The sequence below is a fragment of the Miniopterus schreibersii genome (assembly GCF_964146895.1).
Source record: "Miniopterus schreibersii genome assembly, chromosome: 11".
NCBI classification, from domain to species: domain Eukaryota; kingdom Metazoa; phylum Chordata; class Mammalia; order Chiroptera; family Miniopteridae; genus Miniopterus; species Miniopterus schreibersii.
In genome coordinates, this window is record NC_138111.1 from 17,706,111 (window position 1) to 17,729,376 (window position 23,266).

The 23,266-nt window shown below is 46.8% G+C and overlaps 1 protein-coding gene across 4 annotated transcripts in view; it reads left to right on the plus strand.

Moving 5' to 3' along the window:
* The window catches only part of PTPN3 (protein tyrosine phosphatase non-receptor type 3), a 127,575-nt gene that overhangs the window by 36,186 nt on the left and 68,123 nt on the right, over window positions 1-23,266 (plus strand). For 3 of the 4 annotated variants that reach the window (XM_081151333.1, XM_081151334.1, XM_081151336.1), the window contains exon 2: window positions 22,737-22,891. The exons of the other annotated variant lie outside the window; for it this stretch is intronic. In XM_081151333.1, the coding sequence (XP_081007459.1) occupies window positions 22,737-22,891 (155 nt within the window). The remainder of the gene's footprint in view (window positions 1-22,736; window positions 22,892-23,266) is intronic. 4 annotated transcript variants of the gene reach the window in all.

A 23,266-nucleotide genomic window follows, 5' to 3' on the forward strand; every position in this document is an offset into this window, starting at 1 on the left:
GGCAGAACTTGGCACAGAAAAGGGTCCCCTCCCTTGTGGTCAGGCCCCTGACCCTCGGGACAAGCACTTTGTTTGTAGTTCAGTGCTGAGAGTTGCTGTGGGAGAGTCATGGCCCACTCCCAGGGCAGGGCTGCAGGTTCTAGCTCAGCACAAAAGGGGTGTTCCAGGGGGCAGAAACCAGAACCAGAAAGGGGCCATGGCCAGCTGGATGCTGTGTTGATGGAAGGCACTGGTCTGATTTTGGGAGTGGGAGGTGAAGACCTGGCCCTTGCACTCCGCTTCCTTCAGGTGAGCCAGCCTCAGTGTCAACCTGAGGTTCTTAGAGAGGCAGCAGCCAGCTCTGACCCTAACCACAGGAGGGGCCAGGAGACAGGATGATGACAGACTAAACCCAGATCTTGCCCACTCTGTTTCCCTGCCCCCTCCCCTCCCCTCCCTGGTTATCAAATTTATACATGGTTGCTGTAGAAAATTAAAATTTCAGGGAGCAAAAGAAGAATGAGGGGCTGTGAGAGCCTGCAAACCCCCCCACCCCCCCACCCCCCAGTTAACTCACGCATTGGGGCTTTGCTTCATGATTGCAAATGCCTTCCCTCACCTTTCTGATTTGGGTAAACGTGCCTGCTATAAACATTCATGCCACCATCTGTCTCCTTCTATAGAGCTTTTCACAGGTTGCAATTTTGCAGTTAATTAGTGTAATTATTTGTATTAGTACCTGTCTCCCCAGCTGCACTGTGAATTCTGTGAAGTCTTTCTTTCTTTAAAACAAACAAAAAACAACAACTTTCTCTGAGACTTATTTTCTCTTAATTTTATATTCTGACCTAATTCAGGCATGGAAAAGTTCCAAGAATAGAACAAAGAACTCGCATATACCCTTCACCCAGATTCCCCAAATGGTATCGTTTTATCACATTTATTTTATTCTCTCTAGGTAGGTATTTTTCCTGAACTATTTAAGGATTAGTTATAGACTCTTTCTTTTCCCCCATATACTTCGGTGTATTTCCTAAAAACGATGACATTCTCCCATATAACTATAGTACAGTTTTTAAAATCAAGAAATCAGTATTGGTATGGGGAAAGCCTGGGGGTGGGATGGATGTGGAGTGGAGGGGATCAATGGGGATAAAAAGGGGACATCTGTAATATTCTCAACAATAAAGATAAAGAAACTTAAAAGAAATCAATATTGATACAATACCAGTAGTTCTCTAATCTATAGACCTGAATCAGGTTTTGCCAGCTGTCTTGATAGTATCCGTTATCTCGAAGAAAAGCCCAGACCGTGGGTTGCGTGTGGTTGTCATGTCTCTGCTCTTTAAACTGTAACAGTTCCTCAGCCTTCCTTTGTCCTTTATGACCTTGACATTTTTGGAGAGTGCAGGCCAGTTATTTTGTAGAATGCCCCTCAATTTGAGTCTGTTTGTTTTGACTCACCATTGCATCGCCAGTGCCACTGAAACATGAAATGCACTTAGTAAATATTTGTTGAATGAAGAGACCGTAAGATGGAAGGCACTGGAAGGGGAAGTCAGCAGGTTTTCTAGTTTCCCCCACTCCCAGTCTTTTCCTTGCTGAAGGATGTTGTTATTTAGTTGCAATCATACTGTATGTAGGTTTGAATCCTGCTGTTTCTATATCACAGCTTTCCCCAAAAAAGAGAGACTTCCTCAGAGAATAGTGAGCCTGCTGTCCCTGCAGGTATACAAGCAGACACTGGGTGGTGGCTTGGCAGGGATGCTGAAGAGGAGAATGGAACATCTTGATGAGGGGTGAGACTTGGCCTGGAGTTCGCTCCCAAAGCTAAGCAGCCTTCTCTATGACTAACTTTGCAGGCCTAGGGGCCCAAGAATAGGGTAATTAGAATTCATCATCAAAACCAAAACATTTTTGGGAATAAAAGGGGCAGCTGTTAATAATTGCATCTAATCAACTAGCCTCAGTGGGACTATCCTGGGCAAATGACAATGTGTGGTGGTCATCCTACCCAAATGTGACTGAGGTTGGAGGTCAGTGCAGGGGACTCAGCCTGGAAAACTCCCTGGCACTAGGAATCCTCTACCTGGATAAAGACAAAACTCCTCTCATGGCTCCGGTCGTACCTCCCTTAGCATGCTTTGTTCCTGCTACACCAGCCCTCTTTCAGCCCTCTGTTCACCTGTTCCTTCCTGCCCTGGGACTGCAAGGGCCTGAAGTGTCACTTAGGTATCCAGGCTGGATGGAAGAGGAGGGACGGGGTCTGTGCTAGAAGCACAAAGGGGACAAACAAGCCAGCTGAGCTTCTCTCTGACCAAATTCTAATGGAATGTGAGAGCCAGGGTGTGTGGGTGAGGTGGGGCCTGAGACCAGAGTCTCCCTCGACGACACCTTCCTTTTTCCCCTGGTGCTCACACCTGCACCCTGTTCTCCTGCGCAAACACCCATGTCTCTCTCCCGGCCCTAGTTCTGAGGTCAGAACCAAGTTGCTGGCCTTTGGCAGAGGCAGGGAAGCAGGTGTCATTGGGTACCCAGGCATGAGAGGATGGTCATTAGATGACCAGTAGGTGCAGACAGGGACTTGGATGCAGAGAAACCAGGCAGGAAACCAGCGTCTAGGAATCCCGGTAACAAGGTCAGTAGGGGGCCATTTATCAGGAAGCCTAGATCTGCAGTGTTGAGTGCCCAGACTCTCTGGGCAGAGGTGGCAAGCACTGGGGTCCGTGTAGATGGTGCTTTAACCCATTGTCTGCCTAGCAAAAAATATAAACCCTGACTTCCTGGGTTAAAAAGTATCACAGGATGTAAATGTGAAGGTATATTTTTCTGGGGCATCCCAGTCGTGTGGACATCATGAACACAAGCCCATGCATGCAGTACAGGATTTTTATAACTCTAGGCATTGGTGGCTTTAATGGAAAAACCAGTTAGTGAAGGAGAATTCTAGTTCTTAGAATGCGAGATACTAGCACTGACTGAACTTTGGAAAGGTTTTCTAGTTAAATTATATTGTTTTATTGGTTAAAGTGTTCTTTTCCACCCCAAGGCTCAGCTATGTAAAAGCATTTAGTTTGAGGTCACTTTTTGCGCTTGGGTGGCTTTCACCAATTGGCTATTGCAAATAATGCTGCTATGAACATAGGTGTACAGAAAGGCAGTTTTGATTCCAGGGGACTTGCAACCTCAGGTGGGATGTTTAGGTGTTTGTATAGCAGTCTCTGCTTTATCTACCCTTGCATCCTCCCTCCTGCTATCCCTGGGCTTCCCCACCTGCCCCCTGGTTAATACTACCCTTGCTGTGATGGCCGGGACTGCTTGCTTCTAAAGACCAGTGGCGGTTTGGTCTCTGTGCTGCTGGCCGGTTGCCTGTTCCTCGTGCCAGGGCCTCTGTAGTGAAGCTTCCCTCCTGCCTCCCCGCCTGCCCTGGCACATCCTCTGCTGTCCATTCCCTTTACCCTCTGCTCTTTCAGTCTTGCAGGCTTTCCTGGGTGAACTCGCCTGGTACCATCGTCAGGGCCTCTCCAGCCTGGTCATCTTTGGGCAATTCAGGTCTGACTTGTATCATTGCATCTGAACCCCTCCCCCTACCCTCTGCACATCCCAAACGGAGCTCAGCACCTTCCTTAAAACACCCTCTCTATGTCTTCACTGTGAAACCCCAGGGTCACACTTCACTCACCCCCACGCCTGCACTGCGCAGATCCACCTGAGAAATCCCTTCTCCAGCCCGCCTTCCTTCCCACCCCTGCTAATAACATTGGGTCAGTTTTAAGCTCCCATTTATTTCCACTCTAGCTTAGTGTCCCCACCAGGCCCCTCACACCTCTGTCTACTTCACATTGCTGCCAGAAAGTATCCCCTACAAGAATACATGAGATCACTTCATTCTCTGCAGGTTCATGTAACCTGGCTCCATCTGGCCTCGTTCCCCCCATCTCCACCTGGACCCCACCAACCGTGTGCTCTCAGCTGGGGCTTCCCCAGCTTTAGCGTTAAATGCCGATTCTGATTCCAGGCCTCTTACGGCTCCTGGGTGATGTTGAGACTCTGGTCCACAGACTACGCATCGCTTAGCCAGACTCTAGGTCTGTGTATCACAAAGTTCTACCAACATATTTTCAGTCTATAGATAATGCAGGAATTAAAAAATTATGTGTTATAATGTTAATGTTTTCTGTTTTATGCAAAGTTAATTCTACAGTTTTCAATCATAAAAGGCAGACTTGCTGTCGTAGTGACTCTTTGCTACTGAAAGACATTTTCCAAGACTAAGACTGTCCAGCTAGGTCCAGGTGCACAAAGGTATGGGAGTGAGGGGGTCATGAAGATGTTTTCCCTTTAAAGGGGTATGTACTCAGATCCCGAGCCACCTCTTGTGAGCTTCTCCAAGGCAGAGACATCTCTTATTCTGTTCCATCTCTCAGAGCACAGCCTGGCCTCCTTGGGATGTTGGCTGAGGGGAAGGGGAGTCTCTGGTCTTCCTCTAGGAGATGAGCATTGAAATAGGATTTGGTGTGGGAAAACTGGATGGGAGGGGGATCCCATGCCTCCAACCTTTCTGAGGAAGGTGCCACCAGTCATAGAGGAGGGAAAGGGTTACTGGAAGCTGGACTTTGCTGAGTAGGGGTCACGTGAGGCCTGTTTTCTGACTGTCAATGAGGGCTTTGCTGTGGAGGTTTCCAGGAGCTAGGCTGCAGCCTGGGAGAGCAGAGAGGGGTCATGGAGGGCAGGAGACTGAGCCAGGTGTACCTGAGAGTGTCTGGCTGCATTTGCTGCACCCAGAGGGTTGGAGAAGCCAGTCCCCAGTGATGAAGAATCAGGCTCGTGGGGGTGAGGGGATGGGATGGATGTCAGGGAAGGATGTTGCCGCTTTTAACCAGCCTGCTTCAAAAACTTGGTTACCTTCCTGCCCCCTGCAGGTCTGAGCTCTTTAGTCGGCCACTGAAGGGTTTCATGGTCTGGCCGTGCCTGCCTTTCTCATTGTTCTGGACCACTTTTCCCCTTGTTTCTGGGTCCTGGCCAAGTGACTGTTCCCCCCGTCAAATGCAGATATACTTGCACAGCTCCTGCCTCCTTACATGGAATGTTCTCTGCAAGGCTGTGGTGCTCACCCTTATCTCTTGGTACAGGTTGTAAACCTGGGGTCATCTCCAACCCCACCCTCCGTTAACTCTGTGACCCCAGTTGAGCCTCCTAACATCTGCGATTTCTACCTCACTGGGGAAGGTTCCATGATGACAAGGATGTCTGGTGGCACTTGATAATTGCTCTGGAGGCACTGGTTCTCAGTCACTGCCTGCCATCTGTCCCTCTCAGTAAGCTTGACAGAAGGACCATGGTGCGAGGTGTCCACAGGTGGAGCCAGAGATGGAGAGAGCTGTGATATGTGTGTGCTGCCCTGGGCAGGTGGGGCGGAGGTGGTGGGGTGGTTGGGAGGTAAAGGGCAGGGGATCTGAAGAGGAGGAAGGAAAGGCCTGGGGGAGTTGATTTGGGTGCAGAGCAGAGCCCCTCAACCTTTAATTTGCATATGAGATGATTCAGATTCCATCCGTCTGGGTGAGGCCTGGGCGATGCTGATGCCACCAGGGCGATGCTGATGCCCCCAGCGCAGGGACCCATTTTAAGTGGCATTGCTCCAGAACATGATTTGTGCTGGGGAGGCTTGTGGAGAAGAGGGTACAGAAAAAGCACGGCTGCACAGCTTTCCTCCCAGCTCCATGGAGATACCTCCAAGTGGCAGGTGCACCCAGGTGCCAGGAGTCTGGCGGGTTAGCTGGGAATCAGATTACAGATGATGGTGGATGGGGGCAGTAGAGACCCCTGAGGGCTCTGGGATAAGTGATGGGTGATTTGATTTTGCTGTTTGATACTCCATCCTTCAAGGTCTAGCTTTGCTGTTAGAATCCCCCCAGGAGCCGTCCTAGGCTGATGGTCACAGCCCAGAGAAGGCCCCTGCAGCCAGTGGCACACATCTGTTTTCCTAGCACTCGCCACACTGAGAGGTCGTTATTCATGCATCTCTCCCCGAGCCTGTGAGTTCCCTGAGGGCAGGGACCTGAGATAGCCTCCTACCTCCGAACCCCAGCGCCTGCGTGCCATGGAGTCTGGCTGCAGCTGGTGCTCATTAAATGCCTGAGGAGTCAGAGGGATGATACAGAGTGTTCAGGAAGGATGAATGTGTAAAGCCCTGTGACTAAAAGACAGCACTGAGGCCAAGCCCTGAGTCGGGGTGCCTGGGAGGGTGTTGGTGTGGCTGGGGAAGATGGTTTCAAGAGTCAGCAGGACCTCAGCCCAGGAGGACTTTGGAGGTGGAGGGGGAACTCCGGAGGGGTGAGTGCTGCGATTGAATTTGGGCATCCGCTCTGAGGACGAGTTGGGCTGCGAGTTCTCGGAAGGAGTGGAGGGTTCAGCAGGGGAATGGGGTATCAGTCAAGAAACCATTGTGGCCCAAGGTCCAAGGGCAAAGCTGCTTTTCTTTGCTGCTTTCAGGAGAGGACAGGTGCCCAGATTGAGGAGAAACAATTTCAACTTCACGAGGCTGAGGGGGAGCCAGAAGATTGGGGCCCAGAGCATGGAGATGGCTAGAGCACACCCAGCCATTAGCACAGTGAGCCTCAACCTCAGAAGGGCCCTGTGAGGTGGGGGCCATTAGCTCCCTGAACCTCAGATGCCCTGTGAGGTGGGGTCAGCTTGGTTTTCCGAGGAGGAGGTGGAGACTTGGAGAGGTTCAGTAACTTGCCCAGAGCCACAGAGCTGGGAAGTGGAGGAGCTGGGCCTGGACTGGGGCCTGTGGGCCAGGAGAGTGTCAGGTGGGGTGTCCCAGGCTTGGAGCCTGATTTCTCGGGGAGGAGTCATTGCAGGTGTGGTAATAAGGTCGGTGCTGTGGCAGGGCTGGGAGGGCTGTTGGCATCAGGTGCTGGGGACAGGCGGGAAGAAGAGGACGCAGGGTCCTGTGAACGCAGAAACGGGCGGAAGCCAAAGTCAGGGGTCAGAGGTGTAAACAGTCACACACCTGGGCACCAGTAAAGCTTCAGGTGACAGCATTTTTAAAATTTCTGTCAGTTTGATTTTCTTAACTCATCATTGTTCATAGACAGTTTAGGAAATACAGAAAGGTGGAAAGGATAGAAAAATAATTATATTTTATGGTCTTGTGAGTTCTTATGTTGTAGGTACAGACATACTGTAGATACAGTTTTATAATCAGCCTTTTTTATAGTCTGTTCTAATCATTTCCATGTCATTATTAAGTCTTCGTGAACATCCTGTGGCTATTTTGTGACTTAACTAGCCCTCTAAAGTTGGAAATCTGCTGGTTTTGGTTGTAATTTTCTAAGTTCTAAGTGTCTCTGGGAGGGAAATCTTTGCAGATAAAACTGACGGTAGGTTCCTAGAAATGGAGTTACTTGGTCAGACCACCTCTCATGTTGGGAGCGTGGACACAGGCTTCTGAAAGTGCCAGTGTGAGCCCTGTGCACATTAATTGTTGGCTTGTTCATTCGTGTGTGCAGTTCACAAACATTTATTATGTGCCTGTGGGGAGAGACTCCGTTCTGAGGCCAGGTCAGCAAAGTATCAGCTGCAAGCATCGCAGGCTGACTGAGATGCGTAGGAGTGTTTAACCACCCATGATGTCTCAGGCCCAGGATGTCCTAGGCCCAGGAGCCTGAGACAGCCTGTGGGCCTCTGGCTGCGGGCACCAGGCAGCACTCTCCTATGATTTTGGGACTGCCTGCCTTCCTCTCGGTAAAGCTTAGTGACCGAGTAAATACTGGGAGTGGTGTCCCCCATTTTACCCTTTTAATCCATGCATTCCACAGATACTTACAGAGCACCTCGTGTTGGCTAGGTGCTGTTCTGTTGCTAGGGACACAGTGGTTAAGTAATAAAAGTCCCTGCCTTCAAGGAATTTCATTCTAGCCAGAGGTGGGGGCAAGGGAATTGGAAGGAGGCTGGCGGTAAACAAATATGTGATATGTCCGGTCGTGAGAGATGCTAAGGAGAAGAACAGAGTAGGGGAGGTAAGGAGTGATTGGGAGGCCCCGCTAAAGTAAAATTTGGGCAGACTCATGAAGAAAGTGGGGGGAGAGCCAGGTGGAGGATGTGTGAGGGAAGGGTGTTCCAGGCAGAGGAACAGATGTGAACACCTGAGGTGGGAAGGAGCTGGGTGCAGCCCAGGAACAGGAAAGGGGACAGTGGCTGGCGCAGAGAGAGCCAGGTGAGGTGCTACATGAGGAGGGCAGGATGAGATCTAGGACCGAGGGATCTTTTTGTTATTGTTAGGAGGTTGTGGACAGAGGGCCACTCCCATCAGGCGAAGGGATCTAGACTAATCTCATACCTTTTGTTGCTTATCTGCGGTGGGTGGTCACTGAGGCCTGTGTTTGGTGGGGAACGCCCTGGAAGCTGAAGCCCGGGATTTGGGAAGTAGAAGCCTCCATCGGCTCTTCAGGGTCCTTCTCTGTGCAGTGAGGGACTTGAACTAGGAAACTGGTAAGGACATGTTGAGCTTTTCAGGGCTGGGGCCTCTGCCCGGTCATTAGTTAAGTATGCTAGCTAGATCTCGGATCATTTTAGTTTAACTGATAGGAGTGTGAATACAATTGTTGATATGTATTTAGTTCTTAATATGTTTATCGGATCAGATTTACTACTTTGTTACAAACAAGAGTCTTTCAGCCAGTTGTGGGTGGTCTTGTAACTGGGGGGTAGAGTTTATCCACTCAGTGGTTTATCCACTCAACCATCCATTTATCTCAGTTAATTATTGAGCACCTACTAGGTAGGTATTGGGCTGGCTGCCTGCACCATAGTGGTGATTTTTTAAAAACCCAGACCCTGTCTTCATGAAGTTCATGATCTAGTGCAATGATGCTAGCAAACTCTGCCAAAGGATCATGGTTTTTCTACCCTGGTCAGAAAAAGACAGGGTAGCCCCTGCCTCACACCATATACAAAAGTTAACTCAGAATGGATCCATGACCTAAATATAAGCACTAAAGCCATAATACCCTTATAAAGAAACATAGAGATAAATCTTGATGACCTTGGATTTAGCAATGGGTTCTTGGCTATGACCCCAAAAGCATGAGCAACAAAAGAAAAATAGATAAATTGGACTTCATCAAAATTAAAAACTTCTGGACATACAAGGACATTCTCAAGAAAGTGAAAAGACAGTCTACAGGATAGGAGAAAATATTTGTAAATCATAGGTCTGATAATGCTTTAACATTCAGAATATATAAAGAACTCTTATAACACAATGACCCAAATTAAGATAAGCAGCCCAATTAAAAATGGGCAGAGGACTTGAATAGATATTTCTTTGAAGATCTGCAAATAGCCAATAGCACATGAAAAGATGCTCATTAGGGAAATGCAAATCAAAACCACAGTGATATGTCACTTCACACCTACTGAGATGGCTCTCAGAGAAAGGAATATAAGTATTGGTGAAGATGTGGAGAAACTGGAATCCTCTTACATGCCTGCTGGGAATATAATGTGGTGCAGCTTCTGTAGAAAAGTTTGGTGGTTCTTCCAAAAGCATAACATAGAGTCACCATATGATCCAGCAGTTCTCCTGGATGTATACCCAAAAGAACTGAAAACAGGCTCAGATGCTTATACAGCGATAAGCAGATGTTCATCGCAGCACTGTTTACAGTAGCCAATGGCGGAAACAATCCCAGTGCCCTATCCATACAATGGTATATTATTCATCCTTAACACGGAATGAAGTTCTGACATGTGCTACAGCATGGATGAGCCTTGAAGACACTAGTCTAAGTGAAATAAGCCAGACACAAAAGAACAAATATTGTATAATTGCACTTATATGAAATATCTAGAATAGGTAAATTCATAGGCACAGGAAGTAGAGGTTGCCAGAGGTTGGGGGAGGGAGGGAATGAGGAGTTTATTGTTTAATGGGTACAGAGTTTCTGTTTGGAGTGATGAAAAAGTTCTGATAGCGGTGATGGTTGCACAACATTGTGAATGTGATTAAAGCCACTGAATTGTACACTTAAAAATGGTTAAAATGGCAAAACTTATATTCTGTTCGTTCTACGGCAATGAAAAAGACCAGAGCAGGTAGTGCAACATCTGGGAGGAGGGTGACTTTGTTAAGAGCCACTAGGTTAGGGTTCTGCTCTGAGCCAGGTCACATGCTCCTTCCCTCTCTGGGTTTACTGTGGGTTCTTTTGGAAGTCTAAGCCCTGCTAATTAGAAGTCATCCAAACACCCAGCCATGCCTATGATTGTGCTGGGTACACTTGATATTGTAAAACCATAACAACAAATGCCAGGGAAGTGTTTGAACTACCTGGACAAATGTTGATAGTGGAGTAATGGGAAAGAGTGGGCTGTGTGATTGTAGAGACATTACAAATACAACTTTTTAAAAAAATACACCCTAAACAAACAAGACAGTGGGCTGGTTTTATCTGATGTGAGCACATCAGTGTGTGCCTTGTGTAGCAGCGGGTCTGCTGGGCTGCCCTGCTCCTTCCCCTCCAGGGTTAGTTACTTTCCGGGGGTCAGGGCCAACTTGTGTTTTCACTGCCATGGAGGTAGATTTCCTACAGCCGGTTGCGAGACCCTCCAGATCTAGATGCTGTGAGGTTGTTGTGGGTCCTCACGTAGGCTCCTGCCACACCCAGGATGCCCCTCAGTTGATCAGTTCCCCCATCCCCTGGCTGTCAGGAGATCCTTGGCTTAGAGCCAGCATATCTGCTCTGAAGGTGAGTGGGAAAGGGTCTGGTGGAACTCAAGTTCATTGAGAAGCTCAGCCTCCCAGGCACTGTAGTGCTTCTGGGTCTCCATCAGGATTCCTTGTGGTTCTGAGATCTGTGGGGGCTGGTGCAGTAGAAGGGGCTGGTGCTGGAAGGAGAGCTCTGAGCTGGTCAAGGGGTAGGAGAGGCCCCAGGCCAAACCTGAGGCCAAAAGTGGCCTCGGGGAAATGAGGCGGCCCACTCCTGCTCTCCCGCTGCTAATAATTAACCCAGGGTGGCAGCCTGTGGAGCTGGGAGGGCCTTTACACGTCATGTGCACTGACTCCAGCCCACGCCCTTTGCAACAGTAAGAGGAAGTCATTTCCAACGTTTCCACAATTCTGAAAGACGTGTGTTCCACATTTTAACTTTCCTGAACTTGGCACGATCTTCACAGTCTAAGGGTACTTGGGATGTACTTTTTCTTTAAAATTTATAAAATACCTGTTAAATCGATTGTCATCTTAGAACGGAGGGATTATGGTAATAAATACCGAAGTCATTCCTCAGGTTTCTGTAGCTACAGAATTAATTAGAGGGGAAAAGGATCCTGGACCATTTCTTTTCTAAGAGGAAATTTACCAGTGTGTGAACTGTAGGGAGTGTTTATGAAGATTATCTCAGAGGGTAAGGACATACTTTTAGTCAGTAACTTAGAGACGGTAGTGATTAAGCGGGGCCCTTTCCCCTCATTGAATCACCTGTAAGTCACCTTCCTTCCACTCGTACGAGCCAGTGGACTCGGTGGGCAGGTGTGTGATGCCCTGTACTGAGCCTGGGATCATCGCCTCGTTTGGAGGCTAACTGTGTGACTTGAGCATGGTTCTCTGAGTCTAAGCTACCAGTCTGTGAAATGGGTACAGCAATGTTGCCCTCCAGGCCCAGTCAGAATGAGTGGAGCCAGGAGTCATGGGTGTGGAAGTATTTGGAAAACTCTGAAGCCCTGTAGGTAGAACCCTTGGTTGCTCCTCAGGACAGGAAGCCTGGGAACGGGAACAGCCAGGGACTAAGAGTGAGGTGGATGGAAAGGGTGGTGATACGGAGTCAGTACTCATAGTAGCTGGTGTAGAGGAAGTGTAGTGGGCCAGGCCCTCTGCTGGGTTAGGTATAAGATCACTGCTCCTCAGAATGATTTACAGATGAGTAAATGGAGACTTAGAAAGTGAATTTGTCCACAGTCATATCTGCTTGGATGTGGCAGAGCAGAGACTGGAACCCAGGTCTGGTTTGTTCCTTTAGACCTCCTGTTGGCCCTGGCTTACTGAGACCCCTGGCTACCGGGAGCCCCCAGGCAGCAGTGCTCTTGGTCCCAGTCACCGAGTCCTCCTGATGATCAAGAAATGGGTTGTATACCCTGGCTGGTGTTGCTCAGTGGTTAGAGCGTCAGCCTGTGCACCTGTCTAGAGCACGTACCTGGGCTGCAGGTTCGATTCCTCGGCAACCAATCTGTCTTTCTCACAGCGATGTTTCTGTCTCCCTCTTTCTCTCCCTCCCTCCCTTCCTTCCAGTGTCTCAAAAAAATCAATGGGAAAAGCATCCTTGGGTGAAGATAGGAAGGAAGGGAGGGAGGGAGGGACGGAGGGACGGAGGGACGGAGGGAGGGGTTGTATCTGTCTGTATTCCCAGCTCCCAGCATGGGCAAAGCCTTGTACAAATAAGTGCACCAAAGGCAGCAACAAGAGATACTTTTGTTTATTCCTAAAAACTGATTCTGATTGGCATTTTGGCGTGCCTTTACAAGTCTTTCTTAGAGTTAATGCAGTTTCCTTTCATTAATTTCCTGACCCCACATCTCACCAAGACCTAGAGCCCTGGAAACCTGATCAGGCTGCATAAAAATACATTTTATCTTGGTTTCTAGAGGTGCTGGCAGGGTTACTGTACCTGATAGAACCTGAGATGGCCCCTCAGATTAAAGCTTTACAGGCAGGGGATTTTACAGCTGGGAGGAGCTTTAGAGGGAAGCCCAGCTGAAAAATGATGGAGTCCTCACTTCCCAGGTCACTTGGCTGATCCACGACAAAGAGGGTGATGGAGGGGAGGGGTTGGAAGGTGTTTTTCTATGTTTCCTTGAGATAACATTTATGATGAGGGCCGCTGATGGCGAGGATTGGGTTTCCCTGGCCAGGCTGCCGCTGGCTCAGACTCCTTGGCAGCCCAGAGCTGGCGGGACTGTCCGGTTGTGAGATTCGAGCTTCTTGGCTGGGATGCGCTGCGATTAACACATCTCAAACCTTTCAAAGTGACTTTAGCTGTTTTCTGAAGGCTTCTGCTGCTCTGAGCTGTGCAGGGGTGGGGACTGGAGCCTAAGACAGAAATATCATGGACTGACACCCAAATGGGCGTGTCTCTGCCCCGAGGGCAAATATTAGCACAGTATTTTTGTAAAGTTTATGCAACTTGATTCACGTCCCTGTTGAGTAAATTTATTCCATCCTGTTTTCCAGTCTCTTTGGGCCTAGTAGAAACTATTCAGAGGGAGAATGAAAAAAGTTTAATAGTTTAGTTTTAGGTAGAAACTGCTCAATATAAAACGTATTCCATTGTCTATATTTTGAGCTTTGTGTATTGCTTTTTGTGTGTTCATGTTATTTGATCCCCTATTTCATGATTTGATAGGAGGCCATTTTAGTTTGTTTTTTGGGATTGAGGTGTGAGGTATCTGTTCAGAATTATTTCCCATGAGAAATCCATGTAAGGAAATCCAATTTTGAGTAGTGTTGCTCTGAGTAGGGCTTACATGTACAGGAATTTAACTTGGGCACTGTTGAAACAAGTCCTAATAGAATCTTGATCCTGGAAGCTCAAAGTTCATCTGTCCTACCCTTTCAGTTTTATCCAGTTTCTCTGCTTGGTTACCTCTAGTGATGGGAAGCTTCCTCCCTACCAAGGCTGTCTCTTTCATATTTGTGCAGCCTTGACTGTTCAAAAACTGTTCTCCTGTTTCACTTCTTCCACCCTTTGAAACCCTGGGGTCTAAAATCAGTTTAATGATGATAGTAAGAGTAAGTACCATTGATTGGGCCCTGCTAGGTGCCAGTTAATTTGCATATGTATTATCTTCAGTACCTAAAAGAACCTTGGAAAGCAGAGAAAATTTCCCCCCTTTCATAGATAAGGAAACCAAGTCTCAGAGAGGGTGAGTGATCTCTGCAAGCTCACACAGCTAATAAGTGGCTAAGCTGGGCTTCCAACCTAAGTCTCTGCCAGATTCCGTCGCTGCCTGCGTTCCCACAGCCTCGCACCACATCCTACTTCCTCTCCTGTGTCACAGCCCCTTAGAGTTTTGAAGAACTTAATCTCTTCTCTGAGATTTCAGTTATTCCTCAGACACTCCTACCAAATCGGTTTCCATGGAGTTTCTAAAATGCCAGCGTGCGTTTCTCCTCCTGGCCTTTGCCCACGCAGTGCCGTTTCTGAACTGCTGCTTCTACCTGGCCCGTTTCCCTTCATCCTGCAAGATTCCCATGAAGCCTTTGTGAACTGGGCCCCCATCCCACCCCACCGGGCTAGGAGCCTTCCTCCTGTTCCTTAGAACTTGAACTCCAGGCACCTGTGCCCCACCCCCACCCCACCTTCTGGCCTGGCACCCAGCAGCTGCCCAGTCCATGAATACTGAATAAGTGGTCCGGAACTCCTTCACTAAAGTACTGACGAAGACTAAAATAATCACACACGAGATCGGTGAGCCTGTGAAATGGCAGTCCTCGGGCTGGGCTGGAAGGCAGCCGGTTGCTGGGAGGCCGAGGGGATGTCTCGTCCGCTGCTGAGCCCTGGAAGTCCTCCTCGGCATGGTTTCGTTCAATTCCTCCTCGGGCTGGCGGGTCTCCCTTTTCTCCTGGGAGACCAGCTTGCAGGCCTCTAAAGTTTCTGGGTTCACCAAGCTGGCAGGTAATGAGAGAAGTTTACCAGGCACCGTTTAAAGACACACTCCTTGGGGGGAGGCTGAGTCACAGCCCTTCTCATTTCTCTGCAGTCCACGCAACATAAGCTGCCAGAAGCATGCACCTGCCTGCGAGAGACCGGCCTGGGAAATGTGGGGAGGGCTTCGCGCTGCATCATAGAACCTTTTCCTAAACATTAAAAAGAAAAAAAGATCTCATGAAAATGGTGTTAAAAGTTAGGCGAGGGGTCACCTTTGGGGGAAGAGTTGTGTTTGGAAAGGGACATGAGGGGCCCCTGCCAGGCTTCTTGAGAGCTGTGCTCTTAGAATTTGTGCTTTTTCCCTTTATGTGATACTTCAAGAAAAAGGGGGGGAAAGGCGATGACTTAATATACTCACGAGTTTGATGTGAGTTTTCCGATCTCTCTGGAGCGGACTGTGTGTTTAAGTCACCTCGTAGCCTCTCATCCCAACCCTGAAAACTCAGCTCATGGAACATAAGAGGTTGGTTTCTCTTTATAGCAACATTACCTCTTTCCAGAAACTGCTGCAGCTCCCACAGCATTCTTTATCTTGCCCTTCAGGGAGCTCACAGCTCCTTCTTGTTATCCTCCCAGTATCAAGTATAACTTTTATTTTGTTATTTTTGCAAGTGTCCTGGTGTCGAACCTATAAATAACCCCGACTCCCTAATAAGAAAACTATTTGACATTTTCAAGTTCTGTGAGAATAAGAGCGCTAATTAGGGGCTCTGCTTGAATAAACCAACCCTACGAATTACTCCACCCTGCTTCCTGGGGGCTCTGGTTGGAGACCTGTTCCCTGATCAAATTATAGGGTCTGTGGGACAAAGGATTTGATTCCCAGATTGTACTTCTGGAGTATTAGGGTTAGTCATTGCAAGATAACTTGAGTATCGAGCTGTGTTATTAAAATGACTGTGTGAGCATTTTCTCCCCTTCGGTGGGGATAATGTGAAGTCAGAGTTAAAACCTTTCATAAATGCATTCACGGGAGCATTTTAATAAATAAAAGGTATTAAGTACTTTTATATATGCATACCCAAATTAAAAACAAGTCATGTGTATCAGTATTTCCGTTGTTGGTTGGTATGATTGCACTCGTTAGCAAGCTTTAAGCTTTAAAGATGTTTTTTAAAATTAATCTTTTGGCTCGGCCAGTATGGCTCAGTGGTTGAGCATTAACCCAGGATCGAGGAGATCTCGTTTCAATTCCTGGTCAGGGCACATGCCCGGGTTACAGGCTTGATCTCCAGTAGGGGGTGTGCAGGAGGCAGCCGATCAATGACTCTCTTATCATTGATGTTTCTATCTCTCTCTCCCCCTCTCCCTTCCACTCTCTGAAATCAATAAAGACTTTTTAAAAAAAAAATCTTTTGGTTTATTGGCTCAGAGCAAATGCGTTTATTGGCCTTACCGTTGAATTAGAAATAAATATGAAAATGCCTCCTTTAATGAACTGACTTTTTTTCTAATTTAGGAAGTATTCAGTAGTGATGTTTACATTATAATCTAGTTTTTAAAGTAAGTATATTTATCTTTGTTATGCAGTGTTGTATTTTGGAAATTAAAAACTCAAATAATGCCCTGGCTGGTGTTGCTCAGTGGTTAGAGCATCGCTCTGTGCACCAAACGGTCAAGGGTTCGATTCCCGGTCAAGGGCACATACCTGGGTTGCAGATTCACCCCCGCCTCCGTCGGGGCGAGTATGAGTGGCAACCAATCGATGTCTCTCTCTCTCACATTGATGTTTCTCTCTCTCTTTCTCTGTCTTTCCCTCTCTCCCTCCCTTCCAGCAAGAGAAAAGGTATCCTTAGGTGAGGATCAGCAGCAACAACAACAAAAAGCCAAATAAGCAGAAAAAATGGCAGAAGATAGTATTGGTAAATTTATGAAAATTACAGTCATGAGGAAAATTAAATTTCATGCACCAGTTGTATGGTAATTTGCTTATCAGCTGCACAGTTTAAAATTAATAAAGTGAGCTAGAATTTACAGAAGCGTTTTCTAAAATATAGGAGCATTTCACAAATGAACGTTAAAATCGCTCGTTTTTCACTCATCGGGCTGAGTTTCATTAATGACATTTGCAAAGCCCAATAAAGCAGGAAAAATTCACACGTTCCTTTTCCTTCGGTTTCTTCCTTATGACAATCGTAGTTGACTCACCCATTTCTGAGGAAGTGCGTGACAGAGCCACTGTGGTCTTTTTTTACGACGTGGATATCATGAATTGTTCAGAATTGCTGTCCGTGAAAGGTGTAACCCAAGACATCTGGTTATATAATATCAAGGGAGAGAATCCTGTCTGCACTGACGTTACTTTCACGTGGCTCTCTTCCTCTCTGTTGTGACGACAGTGCTAATCCCAGCACTGACATATAGACCGCAGAGTCTGTTACTACAGTGCTTCAGCAAGTGCTTCTCCAGGACCAAGTGCTAAGCTGTAGAAACTCTGTTTAGCCCTGGGATCGACTTGTAATACAGACGGGAAAACTGACATAGGGCGCTGACCTAACCAAGCCCCGAGCTGTGGGCTCAGACGGTCAAAGCTGAAAGGAGCCCTGGAGAGGATCATCTGGTGGAGTGTTTTCCACTGCCAGGTGCTTAGACCCCCTGCATCACAGTCCCCTGCAGGTGCTTATTAAAAATGCAGCTTCTGTGTGACAGCGAAAGCAAGGCAAGGTCCTGGGTTAGAGCCTGGATCAGGAGGAAGGAAGTAAAAGACGTCATCGGGACCATGGGCGAGATTTTAACATGGACTGTATGTTACATAAGTGCTTTATCAATGTTAAATTGCCTCAGTGTGGTGACTGTACTGTGGTTACAAAGTGTCCTTGTTCTTGGGAGATGTATGCTAAGAGAGCTACAGTTTTCAAGTGTCCAGTGAAAAGCCTGGGGTAGGGATGCGGGAGAGAGAGAGAAAAGCGAAGGTGGTGGCGAAGTGTTGAGAGTTGAATCCAGACCGAGGGGGAGGGGAGGGAGTTCTGTTTTTCTTGCAGCTTTTCTATAAGCTTGAAAAAAATTCTTAAGTTTGAAAATGCAATTTCCTGGGTCCTTACCAAACCAGAATCTCCATGGGTGGTGCCAAGAATCTGTATTTTAACAAGCTCCCCAGATGATTCTTAACTACACGAAAGTTTTAAGTCTCTGGTTAAAAAGAAAGTCCCATTTTAATCACTCTTTTTGCTTCTTTTTTAGCAATTTATTAAAGTGTACATTCTTACACTATGATCTAACTCCGTATAGGGTTTGATAAATGATCAATCCCCACCCAGATGTTTGTAAACTTTAGAAGGGAATTACCCCACTTCAGAGAAGTTCAAGGAACACGTTAAGGCCTGGCCTTAAAACAGACCAGAACTAGAAGCCGTCCAATGTGAAGGTGTAGGCGGCAATCCTACAGTGCCGTTTATGTTCCCCTGTAGGTATGCAGTCAGGCTGTGAGTGATGTGAGTGGTTATTAGGGCCCTGGTTTGCCTCCCCCCTCCCCCAAAGACTTGGATAAACCATGAAGCAGCCTAACTGTTGTGCGTTTACAATGAAAAAGAGAAAGCAGTATTGGTATTATATTAGCAGTGAAATAAGTAAAACATTTATTATTAAATATTGGTGTCTGGCGAGAAGCACAGTTAATTTTATGATTCATCCGTCTAGCATGGTTGGTTGCACATGAGTGTTTATTAGTTCTCTGTGCTAGAACTGTCTCTCTCCAGTTGATCAGGTATCTGCTGCTAGGGGTCATAAATAGCCAAAAAAAAAAGGAAGGAGAAGAGAGCTCTGCTGAGTTCACCAGGGAAGAAAAGTTAGGGAAAGGGGGGAGGAATCAAGCTACGGAGAAGGGCTTATATATTGTGAGAGAGGTTTTTTGAAAAAAAGCTGACTGTGGTAAGGGAGCGAAGCAGTCCATGTTTCCTTTGAAGTAGGAAGGGTTGAAGGTGGCTTGTTTTCCTCCGGTGGCCACTAGGTGGTAGCATTGGCCCAGGTCAGCTTGATGATTCAGGTAGAGTTACCTGTGGTTGGTGTGTGTGGTTCACTCACAAGATAGGCGTTTATACATCAGGACTGCTTGCTTGCTTCCATTCTTTTTTAACTCACACTTGTATTTGAGTAAAGGGGTCTAAGTTGTTTATTTATTTATTTTTAAGGGTATGAAGTAACCCTAACCCTTTCTTTTAAAACGATCGAAATGAGGTTGAGCTCTTTCTAACTTTCCCTGATGGCGTAGAGTGTGCCCCTCCCCCTTCTTTCTGTCTGTGGTCATGGGCTTGTGAAAGAACATAGCTCCCCAGATGAGCGTGTGGGCCCTTAGGAAATAAAGCATCACCTCTTCCGGTCTCTGCTCCAGGGCAGATGAGGAGCCCAGAGGGGACAGAGGTTAAGCCATGTTACCCAACCCTGAGCACCAGGGCTCTGGCGTCTCACATGGCCGGGCTGTGGCTGGCTGTGGGACCCGGCTGCTGCTGCTGCTGCTGCTGGGTCCGTTGAGTTTGTAGAGAAGCTCAAACATCTATCTCACGTCTATGACAACTCTATTTCCTAAAACAGATAGAACTTTAAGAAATGGAACATTTATACATTTGTAAGGTATTTGAAGTCAGACTTGCCTACAAAATACAGAATCTACAGCCAGCACCTGATGACATTAGAAGCTTGGTATTTTTAATAAAATGCCTTTTATCGAGTGCCTAGTATGTGTCCCGCGTCATGTGGGCACTTTACAGGTGCTACCCCTCACACTCACTGTACCTATTGGGCTTCTCTGCACACGTGAGTTGTGGCCTCTCTCTGTTTTGCAAGTAGAATCTTTGATCAACTATAGTCACAGTAGAACCTTTATTGTTACTGTGCAAAACAGATTCATAACTGTTTGACTTTTTTTTTAAAAGTACAAAGAGCAAGCTTGGCTTCCATATTGTGAAATGCATCAGCTGCAGCTGTAATCATTTGCGGTTGAAGAGGCCAGAGTGTTCCTGGTTGGGTTGTGGCTTTGTTTAGAATTCAGAGGCTTATAAAGGAAGCCATAGAAACCCCAAGTTCCCCAATTGCCGCGGTACAGGAAGCGGGGCAGTTAGTCAGCATCCATTGTCCTGACTGGGTTGTTTAAGATGTAATTTCAAGACACTCTGAAAACACTTCATGGCTTGATTATGTGGCTGTGTATCATCAGGCTTCCTCTTATCGAGGTTTGCTTTAGGAACAGTCGTGGGAAGAACATTTCTGCAACTTTCGTGAAGTGCCTACTTAGGACGTTGTCATTAAGTTTCAATCCTTTATGTAACAGAGATTGATGTGAGGAAGACAGAGTGTGTCTCCAGTGGGTCACTGGCCTACTGTATGATTACTCCAGGGAGAGCCATTAACTATGGTTAAGTTCAGAAGACCCACTGGTACCCACGCTGGTGCCAGGGATATGGAGCCGCTTGGGTGAGGAGCAGTTTGAAAATTGGTGCCTGCAAGTGGTACTTCAGTCCAGGTGACTTTCATTTGGCGGCTCCTATTTGAAATGATCTTTGGTTTTTTTCTGTCCAGAGTCATGGTATGATTATGACGAGCTCTCTGTTTTTGTTGCTCTGCCTGATTCCCACAAGTGTCCTCGCAGTGAATGGCTCAGATTCTGCAGAGCCTATATGCTAAGTCTGACCGTCTCCAGCACACCCCGAGGTGCCCTGAAAACCTACTCCCCCAGCCCTTGACTGCCTGGCCCTTCCTTTGAGAGTGTCCCAAAGGGAATGTTGTTTTGTGTCCCACCTCCGGATGCTGAATCACCGTCTGTGGATGGGGCCAGGAAGGCATATTTTTTAAAAGCCCCCCAGGTGATTCTGATGTGCACCTCCCACTAATAGTTCTATTGTATATTTTTTAAAAAGTCATAACCCACCTGAAATTCTTAGAAAAAGAGAAAGCAATAAATGTGACATTTTTAGTTCAGCGTGGTTAAGGCATTATGGAGCGAACACATTTGTTGTCTTTCGGTAACTTTTGGTATCACTCAGAAAACGCATTCCTGCTTCTGATGACATGTGCATTGGAGATGGCCAGCTGGTGGAGGTGGTCGGGTGGGTGGAATCTTATAAGTTTCAGAACAAGTTTCCTTCCACTGCCGGTCCCATGACTTTTTTTTTATTATTAATATGAGATTCCCTATTCCGGCCTACAGAAGAAAAGAGGTGCGCCTGGAGCTCCTCAAACAGGATAAGGGATCACGGCACCCTTTGCTCTTGGATGCGTCTTCTCTACAGCTTTCCTCTCCCTTGTGTCTTCTCTTCCGGCCACTGAGCTGGACCTCTGTGGCTCCCCGAGGCTGGATTCTGCCTTGTCTTCATCCCCCCCTTGCTGATGATCCCCAAACCTGACCCTGCGCTGACATGTGGTGCTGCTTTTCCCTCACTGTGTGGACCCCAGATCGGCAGCTTCAGCATCACCCAGGAGACCAAGAAATGCAGACTTCAGGGCCCCACCCAGACCTACTTGAATCCGAGTCTGTACGTTAAGATCCCCCAGCAAGGCCATCTATGCTCGTTGCAGTGTGAGGAGCACTGGTCTCTGGGACACCCCCATGCTGCATTCTAATCGAAGCCCCCATTCCATCCTTCCTGCTTGCTCCCACCAACACAAGTTTGTCTGTCATGTTGGACTGCTGTTTTTCCCACACTGTAAATCTTGGCTTCATGTTTCACCCTACTCTGCTTTTCATTCATTGATTCATTCAGAAATTCATTGACTGCCTCCCAGACCTAAGTGTTGGAGATACAGTGAGCAAAACCGGACCTGGTTCCTATCCTCATGACGCTTACTCTAAGTGGGAGAAATAAATGTTAAATAATCACATCATTAGTTATAAATGTGAAATTACGATGAGCACTGTAGAGGAGAGCCTGTAACACAAGTGAGTGGCCAGGGACACCGGGAAGGCTTCCCTGAGGAAGTGATGCTGTGCTGAGCACTGAGGTGCGCGTAGGAGTTAATCAAGTAAAAAGCAGGAGTAGCTTTCAGGCAGAAGGAACAGCATGTGCAAAGGCCCAGTTCATTATAGAAAGTTTGCAGAGAATTAATAAAAGGGAACATTAAATTCGGTTGCTCTTACGTCCTTCCTCTCTATCGGCTCTTCTGCCCAGCCAACCAGAGTGTACTCACGAGCAGTGCATGAGAGTTCCGGGTGCTCCACACCCTGGTCAACGCTTGGTTTTGTCAGATTTCATTGTAGCCATTCTGGTGGGTATGCAGTACTACTGCTTTGTGGTTTTAATTTGCATTTCTCAGACAACTAGTGGCACTCCTGTATTCTAACAGGTCGTTGGTTTGTTATTTCTTATTTATAGGAGCTTTTTATATATTTGTAAATATACATATTGCATATATTGCTGTGGGTTGCCTTTTTACTCTTTTAAATCATGTCTTTTAATGAATAGAAGTTCTTAATTTTAATATCTAATTTATCGATAAATGTCTTCATATTTTAAGTCATTTTTTAAAAATATGTTTTTGTTGATTTCAGAGAGAGGAAAAGAGAGGGAGAGAGAGAGAGAAACATCAACGCTGGGAGAGAATCCTCAATTCGCTCCCTCTGCACGGCCCTCCACTGGGGATTGAGGCTGAAACCGGGGCATGTGCCCTGACTGGGAATCAAACCGTGATCTTGTGGTTCATGGATCGACTCTCAACCACTTAGCCACAGTGGCCGGGCTTCAGATCATTTTTATATCACATGTAGTTCTGTAAAACTTTAGGGATAGGGTACACAAATATATAAAATAGTAAAACGTAAGTAAATTTAAAGCCTGGGAAATATATTTATATATCAGAAGATTTAAACCAGGGAGATAATAAAACACACAAACAAGCCATGTAGTCCTATGAACACGTTATAATTTAACAATAAGTTTTGCTTAGAGCTTCTTAGCAGTCAGACTCAAACAGAAGCATGATCTTTTATCCAGCTCTCATTATTCGTGAGGTCCTCATGGTGAAGATCAGAGCAGACAGGTGAGGGGTGGGTAGGCTGTCAGGTGCATTTGCTCGTAACTGTTAATTTTCGTGTCAGAGAGCTAACGGGAATATCTTGTGTTGCAGGTCATTCAACGATAGTTATGACCTCCCGATTACGCGCGTTTGGTGGAAGAATTAATAACATCCGTACCTCAGAATTACCCAAGGAGAAAACTCGATCTGAAGTCGTGTGCAGCATCCGCTTTTTAGATGGCTTGGTACAGACCTTTAAAGTTAATGTAAGTTCTCCAAATTTAACTTTTTCTGAGTTCATGCCCCTAAGAAATAATTTTTTCTTCGTCTTATAAACCAAGCAATGAAAACTATTGTAAAATGAAAGCTTGAGATCTCAGGTCTTGTATGTTGAGATTGGACTGAAAATATCCTTAACAACTATGTCCACGCCCTGGCTGGTGTGTTCAGTTGGAGCATCAACCCATACACTAAAAGGTGTCGGGTTCAATTCCCAGTCAGGTCACATACCCAGGTTGCTGGTTCGGGGTGTGTGCGGGTTTGGGGTGCAGGGGGCAACCAATTAATGTTTCTCTCTCATACTGATGTTTCTCTCTCTCACTCTCCCTCTTCCCCTTCTTCTCTCTAAAATCAATTTTTTA